General features: G+C 35.0%; 1 protein-coding gene across 1 annotated transcript in view; it reads right to left on the bottom strand.

Annotated features, from left to right (window-relative positions):
* Positions 1–142: 142 nt before the first annotated feature.
* The window catches only part of TMEM170B (transmembrane protein 170B), a 28009-nt gene continuing 16036 nt past the window's right edge, over positions 143–12115 (bottom strand). The window contains exon 3 of the mRNA XM_054190949.1: positions 143–11493. Coding sequence (XP_054046924.1) covers positions 11363–11493 — 131 coding nt within the window. The 3' untranslated portion in view covers positions 143–11362. The remainder of the gene's footprint in view (positions 11494–12115) is intronic.

The following is a 12115-nucleotide window of genomic DNA, read 5'->3' as shown; positions in this document are numbered from 1 at the left end:
CATGTTTCATATTTAGGAGCAAAGGAACTCGACCAGTTAGAAAGCCAAAGAGGACTTCACTTTCCAAAACACACAATGGAAAGCTTTAATAGAATAGAACACATAGAAAGCTTTAATGCAATGGCCAGGCACTAACAGAGGTGAGTCTAAAGTTCAGCTGTGCAAGTCTGAGTCCTGACTTGCATTAGCAAATACGTAAGACAAAACCATCATGTTTAGTAAACTCCTGAAAAATTCCCCATTTGTCACCGGATGCCTGTGAAAGGTGCTGAGTTAGAGCTGCACTACATGGAAAGAAAGAAGGTGTATCAAAGAAAGCACCCACTGTAACAAGCCAAGTAGAAGCAAAGTCTCAAGGAGAGATTCCCTTCTGTTCCAGTTTGTTGTCCCCTCTCACTTTTACTGTTTCCTTACTACCTGTCACCAGGCAAAAGCTTTTTTGCCTTGGATTCCTGAACCTATACACTATCACTCTGTTCCTTTCTTTAAAAAAAAAAAAAAAAAAAAAAAATCCATTTTTTTCTGCTATTCAGGTAAAGAATAATTTAACATTAAAGTGTTCCAGCTCTGGATTTTCTCATCTGCTCCTGTAGTTTTTATTTTGACTTTTAGAAGTATTCACATTAAGAACACTACCAGCCACAAATAATAAATAATACCTTGAGTACCAGACGTCATAAGCAAAGATAAAGTTGAGAGGAAAAAGATGAGGATTAATTGTTTCAGTTTGCCCTAAGCCTTTAAATGTTAAGACTTTTTACATTTGTAGACACAATATTCAGAAGCAGCATTAAAACAGAAGCGAAGGTGAGGATTATTGCTTTGGTCGTTATCTAGAAGGGAGGAGTGGGAGGAAAGGGAGCGAGAAGGCCGGCAGAAAAGCAAGCATGCACAGGCCAAGATCACCACCTAGTGACAGAACTTTTGCTTTGCAGGAGGTTTACTCGCATACCAATCAAGCTATTGTGCCAGAGAAACAAACCATCCAATCCTTTTACCATTATAACCCTCTAACGTAAGGATTATATATTCCTTCAGAATTAGGAAAAAAAAAAAAAAAAAAATCAGAGCATATGATCTGGTGCAGTAAGCTACTTAATACTTTGTTGGTTTTTTGCCTTTTAAAAAAGAAATAAAATCAAGAAAAAATAAATTCTTGAATTTGTGGAACGCTAATTTGGCAAGGCATCTGTTCTAATATTCCCTAAACTAAAAATGTAGTTAACTGAAAAGTTAAAAGTTATTTGAACCTGAGCAGATTTAAAATTATTTTGGCATTACTCAACAGGGGCAGGTGTTTTTTTGCTCTGGTGGGACCCTGAAAAAGACAGACTAAGAACTCTATGAAAGCAGAAGCATCCCTCCTACATGAGGGCAACAGCCCTAGATGTGTGCCTTCGTGCAGCACCTGACTGTGAAGGAGTGGCGGGTGAAGTATGAAGATTCCCTAGAATTTGACTTTAATTCTTCCAGCAGAATGTATTATTCTTTTATTTTGTATCTCGCTACTTATTTTCCCTCCCTAGACCACACTGCCATCGTTCAAAACAGTAAACTTAAGGCATGATCTTTGATGTGGACATCTATATTTTTATGTTCAAAATAACAAATCTCTCCTACAGGTAGCAAGTTGAAAACTAACCTTTCAGATGAAGCTCATGCCATCTGCCCTCTTGTTATTGCCATGCTTTTTTTTCCCCCAGCCCTGAGAAATACACCTTTCTTTGCTCCATCCCTTTCAAACACTATGCAGATCTTTGCCATAACCTAGTGCATCCTGTCTTGGCCACCCCATCCCTTGCTCTGCTTCTGCATCCCATCTAAGTTCCATGCTTTTCTTTGAAGGTATTCCATAGCTTGTGCCACTCAAGCGATCTACGCTATCGTTTTCACGCACGTGCCAATGGGCCTGTCATGTCACCATCCAGCAGTCGTTAACTTCTCAAACACTGTTATGCTTTATTCCAAATCACTCAAGCTACTTAGCTTTGTGATAATGGGATTAATTATGGCTAAAAAAAAATATTATTTAAACCCTATCATTTTAGCATGCCAAACAATGCTGTGTATTATCTTGTAATCCTGTTTTTAGACGACTGTTTTCTACTGTCTTACATTAGTCTCTGACTATTCCCCTGTTGTGCTACCATGCCCAACACGCGACCTACTCCAAAAAGGCTATAACTAAAGCTCCAGGTTACCCAGTCCTAGGAACTGGGCTGCACACCTCACCCGGGTAGTGGCTGAACAAAAAATGAACCAACAACTCATGCTGAATAATTACTAGACAACAAATAACATCTAAAGCCTACAAGGAATTGTACTAAAAGCAGAAGCTACACCCAATAAGCTTTTGAAATAAAAAGGCATGCATTAGCTGCAACTGCTACAGCACTGAAAAATAGTGAAGGCATTAGAAACACCCTTTTTAAGGCAGAATTTTTTTTTTTTTTTTTTTTAATAGCACCAGGGACAGTTTAGACAGCTCTAAAGTAAAACACAACCACTGTACGAAGGTACTACTCAGGTAACAGGCACTGTGCAAAGGGATAGCTTTGTTTTTGGAGCTGTTGCGTTGAAATAACTGCATGTTAAATAGGAAGCTATATGTTCAGACAATTGATTACTCTGGCTCCCCTTCTACTGACAAAATTTCAAGCTGCTATTCTACAGCAATATTTTCATTCAGCTTTTAACAATTAAAAAAACCCACAACCCTGCAACTTCAATATCTATCATGCCTGGAATGCCAGTAACCAGCGTTTTCTATAATCCATCAACATAGGTAGGCTGATACACGCCATAATTAATTTGGACAAAAGGAACATATTTGAAATAAAAATCAAGTCTTCATGCTCTATGAATAATTTAAACATGTATCCTATATTACAGTTGAACAAGCTCCACTCATATTATACTTCTGTGCCCAAGCTTACTAGAAATACTTAAAAATGAGAAATAACAGGTATTATTTTTTGAAAGAAAGGGTAAAAAACTCAATTATTTACACAAGTACAGACAGCATGAGTTCAGCTAAACATGAACATATGTATAAAATTCTGTATTATACATCTATATTTATATCTACATATATGTATGTATACATTATATATTTTATAATATATAAAACATATTAATGTGGAGTTTTATTTTGTTAATATCTACCTCACCAGGCTAATTAGTTTTGACACGAAAAGATGAAACTATTTCTCTTGGGTGTCAGAAAGAGGGAAACAGATTCAAAAACCTTTCTGTGAAGCAATGTATAAGATGCAGTGGCTTAACACCATTCCCCAAAAGTAAGCTCCTCAGAAAGCAATAAAGTCTGTTCTTCAAGAGAAAATGTGTCTTAAAAATAAACACATCTTTTTTTTCCAAGGAGGAAAAGAAGTGCCCAAACTAGTTCTGAATGAGCCATTTTGGCACACTAGAAATGGCATTTGGACATCATTCTTCCCAGAGAGAGGGCTCCATTCTGGAAGCGGGGATGGACTTACCTTGGAGCAGCTCTAGCACTTTCAGCTCCTGTTCTCCCCCTGGTTCCTGATGCGGACACAGCTCAGTTTTTCCAGAGATCCAGATTTCCTGCAGCGGTCCAGGGCAAGCAGCCAGGAAGCACTTAGGGTGGTGAGGTGGCCCTGCTGTGGTCAGAGGTGGACCTCAAAGGTACCCTGCTGTTCTGCAGAGGCAGTTAGCCCACGCAGGGTGCAGAATTAAAGCAGCTCCTTGCTTCTGGCTGTTACTCCAAAAGCTTATACTTTTGCACAATATTGCATTGTACCTTACACAGGTTCCTCCAGAGTTTATAACCAGAAGATTCAGGTATTTTGAATCTTTTCCTTCAGACTAATTCCCCTTCTTGTGCCTCCACGACTTGCAGTAAACACTCCTCTTGAAAGCAACTTTAACTTACAAATTAAAAAAAAACAAACAACCAAACAAAAAAATCCCCAAATGCACCCAATGAAAAAAATATTCCACCACTACTTCGAGATACAGCAACCTGGTTTTGTACTCTCTAAAGCCCCTTAAGCTCTTCATGAAAAATTAGCTATTATGATGCCATCTCTAAAAGCAGCACTTTCAGGCTGCATGGAAGAGAGACAGATTTACTGATGAACGTTCTCAGACTGATTTAATAAACTATAAAGCAAATAAAACCGTGCCTTTTATTTAAAATAGCCAATACAAAGCTTACATTTTATTTTGTCAAAATGACATCTCCAAAAGGTAATGACCAATACACTCACAGTGAATTAGACTTCCTTAAAAACAAAGCACATGTGACAAATGCAGGAATAAATAGCATCTACACACCTCAGCAGGTCAACAAAAAAATAAAACAAAGCAGAATAAAAAAACCCCACTTTTACATTATGTTGACCCAGCATATTTTTCCCCAAACAGTATTCCATTGTGAGCTGGCTTAATCTGATGAACTAAATCAATCTGTTTTCATTTCTACAAGCAATTTGTTTTCTAAACTATGCGTATCCAGTTGCATAAACAAATCTTCATTATAACCACAAAAGCAGGTGCCTCAGTTTCTGTTGTAACTAGCCACTTACATGTGTTTATTTGCTCAGGCATTTTTTTCCCCATGTGCTAGAATTTAACTATCAGGAACAGAGGCCACAGGTATTAAAATATTATGTGAAAAAAAAAAAAATGGAGAAATTAAAGTCTCGCCCACAACACACTTTAGTCGTGTGCCAACATAGATCCTATTGAGGTCTTTTTTAATCTATAATAAATAGATAATTTTATATATAGTCTAAATAAGATGCTTGGCAGGAACGCATCACTACAGTCTAGAAGAAAGTGCATCACTTAAGTATTAATTTTAGCTTTATTTTATGTGCACATTTGTACATTTCAAACAGGTTCACAAAATGTAAAACTTATGTTATCAGAGTATTTCATACAGAGGTTGACGCATAGCTTTATGACTACTTATTTATAAGCACATGCAATAAACTATGGGAAGTTTATGAAAATATTTTAACAGAAACTTTTAATCAAATAAACAAGCACAAGAAGTTGTGTTTGACTTGTAAATTCTGTTTATAAGCTACTATGAAACACTTCCTATCACAGAAAAAAAAAAAAAAAGAGATAAAAACTTAAAAACTACTTAAAGGCTCTTGAAATCTTACAATTGGACAAGTGGTCCATTGTGCCTCCACTCTAAAGCATGGAAGTGGAAATTGTGCAGAAAAAAGTTTTACTTTAAATAATTGTCCAACTGTTATTGCTGCTTTTCCAAGAACCTGAAAGCGTACAGTGAAAACAGAACTAAACAGCCAAATGGACGTGTTTAGATCAGTACGGCAATTAAAATGCAGAAGTTAACTACAAAAGTTTCTCAAAATGCTGTGGGTTTTTTTTATATGTACATAGAGGACTGTACACAAATAAGGAAATAAAAAAGTTGCTTAAAAAAATGAAAGATAATAGTATACAGTATTTACAGCTTAAGTTATCACCCATTAAAGTACTATTGGTTTTTTTTAATTGTAGCTAAACTGTTACATGAACATGCAGTACATCCACAACTCAAAATGAAGACCTTTTTCGCAGCGTAATATAGTCCTGTACAAAGCATAAATCAACAACATGTTAAATCACTCTTCTCCATCACTTAGAGAGAGCTATCTTTGAGCTTTGCAACAGTGTCTAGGTCATGATCCTTTAGCTCGGGTACTTCACCAAGTGAAAATATGAACATTTATTTCTAAAACAAATTTGCGGAATGCATTCTATCCACAAGACATTTTATGGCGAGATCTTGTGCTGCATTGTGTATGATCTATTGTTTCAGCCTTGCTTGATGGAAACAGTATTGGAAGGGAACAATTTTATCAGTGCACTAATGGATACTTTTTGCCTTTTTCTTTCCTAAAGACGTACAGATTCCCTTTTTCCTTTCCTCCTTATTTGCTCAGCCAAATCCAAATGGTTATAATACTGATTGTGTTTGTAAAGCTTATAGTACAACTGTTATAGTTATCAATATAAATGTCAAACATCGTAGCCTTTTTCTAACTGTAAAATGGATATCTATCTTCAGTGATTTCTGTAAGAAATAGCAGTTATGAAGAAATATATGCTATTCTATATATTGCCACAGTCAGAAGTTTAGTTACATAAATACCTGATTATTCTCTAAATCCCCAAGATACTAAGGACTTTCAAAACTTCAATATCTGTATAAAAGTTAACTACACTTCAAACAAGTAAAAACCTCCAGCCAAGTAATTTTAAAAAGTTTTAGATTTTTAGCTCTGGTGGCCTCATCAATATACCTTATATTGATGGACAATGCAGAAACCAATTTTTACAATGGCAATATTAAATAACTGAACTACACTTAAAAAGTTAGATCTCAAATCAGAAGCACTGTCATTTATACCAATCAAGTATTATTTATTTTAATCAAAATATTTCTTCAGTATTTACTTTGCCTTATAGGTTGGTGGGGTTTTTTTCAGTTCACAAAAGCAGCACAAAAGGACATACTATCCATTCCCTTTAACAGCTGACAAATCTTACTAGTATTCCTGCATTAACTTCTTAAAGCACTCAGTACCTACAAGATGAACAATTAGAACTGGAAAAAAAAAGTGTGTCACTGAAAGAAGGTCCTTTAGATCATTACTTTAGAGTATAATTGTTTTGACTCCTGCTATACCAGGAAAAAAACCTAAGCAGTAACATAACTTTGCAGACTTCAAGATACCTTTGTGATTACACTTAAGCCTAATGCAGAAACTGATTTCAAGTATGAGTCTAGGCACAAACGTGGGAAACAGCATGCTGTCAGGACACCATCTTTCTCACTTAAAAGGTATCAAATGGTATGTACTCCGGTTAAAGTCTACTTTCTATGACAACTTCATTTTCACCAAAGGATGTGCAGCTAAGTACACAAACCAGTGCAGCCCAGATGAAGATTTCATTGCTGTAACAGAGTACAGAATATTTTTCTCACTGACCTTCAAGGTTGTGGTGGTATAATTGAGGTGTGACTGAAAATTTGACTTTTAACCCAATGCTGGGTTTTCAGCTGTGTTAAATTCACCTTTACACAAAGAACACTTATTTCTTCTGAAGCAACAGCTGAGGATTTAAACAGTCTTTTCACCTTGAGCTGCTCCCAATCTAGAGGTTAAAAAAAAAAAAAAAGAAATATTTCAAAAGGTATACTGTCAACATGCCAATGCAGTTGCGTGTTTAATTCTGGTAGCACTCAAAGTTACATTGTAGCACTTATATAGATGTAGCACTCCCTTGTAATTTATAAACAAATTTCAGAATTTTCATTTTATGTCTAATTGCTTGGAATTAGATTAGGTTGCAGTTTTCATTCTAACCACCAACCTCCACATTTTTCCTTAACTGAAGTACACATATGATGAAAAAGGATATTTACAAAAACAGAAGAGTAACTGAAAAAATTCTCACGTTAACCATTGTTTTTCTAAGTCTTATTAGTCACATACTTTTTTTTTTTTCCTCCCTAACTGATTCATCCACACCTCATTACACCTAGGAATATTGTGTCTGAAGAAGAAAATTAATCATTTATGTGGAGTTATAAATGTGTGATGTTGAATGGCTATGTACAAAACCATGCAGCTTAATTCGTTCATGATATAATATTCTGATTTAATGCAGGAAAGGCATTATTAGAATATGCTTAGTGCATGAAATACATAAATTAAAACAGAAAATAACAATCAAATCAGTTTTTATAGTTATTAGAGCTTAGACTTCATAACAGCTTCCACTCAAATGACATTATATATGCCTCACCACCAACAGAATCGAAACAGAAATTGTAACCAAAATAAATATCAATATGCGATATGTTGAAGATTAATACTATAGAGTAAAAAAAAGTGTACTTCAAAAATAGAAAGCTATATGACACAAAATCAGGACTACTCTCTTTGGTCCATGTTGAACGTTCGAATCTGGTTAAATTATTGGTTTCTTTAAAAAAGTTTCAACAGTAAACTTCAAATTATATCACTAGTCATGGTACACATTAGTTTCATAAACTCAGAATTACCCATGAAATGGAAGGCAATAATTATTTGGGAATATAATCCCAAAATTAAATTGTATTAATGCATTATTTGTTCTTTACTAGAAATTAATCATTAACAATGCACAGAATGTGCCTAATCAGACAATGCAGACAGTCAGAAAGCTATTTGAAGATAGCGCTAAGAGATCCTGTGTGGACATCCGCACAACACTGTATTGTCCAAAGGGAACCAGAGTACCATCAGTGCCGTTCACACACAAAACGTCTTTGTAGTCTAATATCAAGGCGGGGGATGGGGGTGGGGGGAAGGTTATCTGAAGTAATTTTCTTTTACTTGGACAAGTTATTTCAATTGTTAGTGTGTGCAAGGTATAGAACACACCCAAAAACATCACTCATACACATATATACACCATATATATATATGCGTACATTGCACTCTGACTAGAGCACCTTATGTTTAACAGTGCTCTTTCTAAGGATGTGGAATGAAACTTCAAAGTTTCACAGACATAAGGCCACTTACACTTCCTTTCATTGCTGGAGTTACGCAGTAAATTCATGCTATCACCAAAGAATACTTCATAGACAAACTATTTGTCCTCATATATCTCTCACAAGAAATAGTTAAAACCAATTTTCTATCAAACACATACCTTTGTCTCTGTTAAGCCACTTAGGCATTATATTACCTGCTTATTCTTTGCTGCCAGGTGATAATGCCATATGAAGCAGAGACAACTAAGCACCTAACAATGTTTTAAAAGTGATTACAATGACCTATGCATAAAAATTAATTGGAGGAAGGTAACTTTGCATCTGCAAAGATGCCTCCTTGTCAAAGGAGGAAAGTCACAATGGGAACAATTTAATTTGCACTGCAATTAAAATAAACAATGACGGTCATCAATAAAAATTTTGTCTATGCATTTTGTAGTTAGCATGAGTCTGTTATCATTTAACTTAGAGAAAGACAGCAAGCCATTGATCAGTGGCAGCCTAGTAGCCTCATACAATAAATAAGAATTGAAATGCTCGAGGACATTTGGAAACTGGGAAGGAGTTTAAGTGTGAGGTAAAGTCATGAGACAATGTCAATTACTGAACACAGTGCTTCATGAAACAGATGGTTTTGATCCACACAAGCAGTTCCAGGTTGTCAAACAGAAGTGTTTTAATGTCTATTGACCAAGACATTATATCAAATAACCAAATTAATTAGAAATAGCAAAAATAGAACAAGAATGAAGATATGGTAATTTATTTTTTTAAATCCTCTCCCCTAAAAATATACATAACAAGGCACATAAGGAGAAATATCTTCAATTATTTTATTATTCAATTTGAGTTAAATACCTGAAACCAGTCTTCTCAATATTTAAAAAAATGGGGAGTTTAAATTGCCTTTTACAGATGTAATAATTTCATTGTCTACTAAAGTGCAATGATTGTTATGCCAAAAAGTATCAGCAGAAAGTAAAAAACTACAAGACAAAAAGCCCAAACCATGAAAAATAAATAAGTTTTTGAAGACATTCAAAACAGTGAGAATATATGTATTCAGCCACAGTTTAAAGCAGTTCAAAGCCAAAATATAACACTGAAAGGTTTATAAACCTATGTTTTACCTTGTTCCCTGCAAAGTCCATAACTTTGTACATTTTCCAAACAAGACTTAAATACTTTTAAAGAAAAAAAAAAATAATATTAGCATCCTTAGCACTTGAAAAAAAAACAGTTTGTGGAGTAAAATAAAGGCAGACAGGTTAATTCATTATAGGATTTTTAAGCACTAAGCAATACGCCTGGATTGCAAATTGTATTTTAACCATATTCTTTTATTTGCACGGTAGGTGCCAGTGGTTTCAGCAGTTCTGAAAGTCTTTCTGACATCTTAATAGCAAAACCTTTGAGTAATTTACTCTTCCCGTCAGCATTAAAAGCTGACTGCTGAAAAGCATTCAGTTAGAGGAAAGATGTAAAAGATCCCTTATTCCTCACACTGAATTTTGTGCCCTTTAAATTTTGCATTTCATAAATAATTAGTAATTAAACTTAAAATGTCTATTCACTCCAAAACATTCACATTTAAGACATTTCACATGCACAACACTACTGTCCCTTTTAAACTAGAAAAGCACAAACTACTGAAGTCTTTTGAAGTATTTGAAAGTTCCAGGTATCTTAATCTTTCAGAGACACAAAGTGTTCAGAAACAAGGTAGTAAATACATTAACGCTGCCCCACTTCCAAACTTTTGTAGTATAGTAACTATTTATTAAACACAACATTTTTGTTTGGTAGAAAATCAGAACATATTTTTTTTACCCCTTTCTATTTTCCTCATAGGTGTACCCTTTTAAAGTCTGTTATATTTCTGTGTTCTTTAAAGAATACATGTAGGGTTATGAGTCCTACCAGTGCTTAAATAAATATAGTGAGCTTATGTGCAACAAGTGGCCTTTCTGAGCTTTTCAGAAGGACTGGTAACCACCTCTGCTTAAGACAAAATAATTTCAAGGAAAGCAACAATTTAAGATTTCTTTGTGCATACGCAACACATTATACTTAGTAACCCCCATACAGTCTCCTTAAACTACTGCTTTCCAACAAGCTAAACCCATGAAGAAATGACGTGCTGAGCTTCAGAAAACTGCCATGAGCAGTCCTACACATAATGCTAATTACATCAGGGCTGCTAAAGTTGTGGTTCTTAAACCCCATCAATGTTCATCTATACTTCAAAACAGACCTAACAGTTAGTTTGGATGCTGAATAAGAATATTCAGTATTCAAAGATATTCTGCTAATACAGAAGTCAGTTATCTTGCTATTTTTCCTGAATTCAAGTAGACTGTATGTTCACAGCATTCTTCTATAATTACAATTTCAAAGCTTACCCAACCAACCGTTAAGAATTAAACTCCAAGTTTGGCACATGCAGCGATTTTCATGAGTGTCCCTTCATTTTATTACAACACTGTTAAGAACAATAATCCCATCACCAAGCATTACCCTGACTGGCAGCTAATTCAAGGTGCTTTGTCTCAACTTCTCACACATGGATTGCACCTTGCCTGCGATTGAGGCACATAAGGCGCAGTGCAGAAGTACAACAGTTCAGACACTAGAGGACAGTCTGTTCATTTGACTGAACCTCTAGATTTGGAGTGCAGGTTCCACGTAGCTTCCTCCTTCTTGCACTAGAATTCAAGTTCGTAAACTGATGAATCCACTTTCAGGAAGCTTCTTTTCAGATTAAAGATTTCTTTAAACTAGTGGATTTTTTTTTCCCCTTCTACATAAATCTCAAAGCGTTGCAAGAATTCTTGAAAATGAGATAATTAATGTCAGTACTGTCTGTCCAACACCAAAGACAAGAGCTTCTAAGGGAGCCATATTCTTTCCTGCTACTCTGTAAATTCCAGCTACTGCAGCACCTAAGAATCACAAGAAAAACAATGATCAAATCACAGAAAAAAACCCAAGGCTGAAATACATGACAAATTTTTTACCGTGTCTATGCATCAACTATTTATAGAACATTACCAAACACTGTATTACTTCATGGCATTATGGAATTATTAGCCTTGCTTGTATTTTTCTAGTTACACAAATCCTTTAGGAATAATTTTCACAACTGAACCAGATTAACTTTTCCAACATCAGTTCGATTTAAGAAAACTGAATCTTGCCATTTCTTGTAGACGTCTTCAAATTTTTTTTTTATATTTTTGCCTTCTGCTAATTTGAAAAAGCAGCAAAAAAAAAAATCCTCTAAAAATTGACTGAGTTCTAAGCGTGGTTTAATATTGCTTATGTGGGCAGGGAGAATACAACAGTAGTAAAACTGTTTGTGTCTACAAAATAACTGTAAACACACATTTATCAGCTTCATTTAATATTTCAGTTCAATAAGCTGGTCATATTGTGTCAGTTTAGTTTTGTCTTAAGCTACTAAATTGTTAACAATTGTTCAGCAAATCAAGCAAAACATGAAAAAGGTCAAAGTATTGCAGTTATCCATGAATGTGTACAAGAGGAAATTTCTAACCGGCATGA

This window comes from Rissa tridactyla, chromosome 2 (assembly GCF_028500815.1).
Source record: "Rissa tridactyla isolate bRisTri1 chromosome 2, bRisTri1.patW.cur.20221130, whole genome shotgun sequence".
Taxonomy (NCBI): domain Eukaryota; kingdom Metazoa; phylum Chordata; class Aves; order Charadriiformes; family Laridae; genus Rissa; species Rissa tridactyla.
Note: the sequence above shows the minus strand (reverse complement) of the source record. Positions and strands in the feature narration are given on the sequence as shown.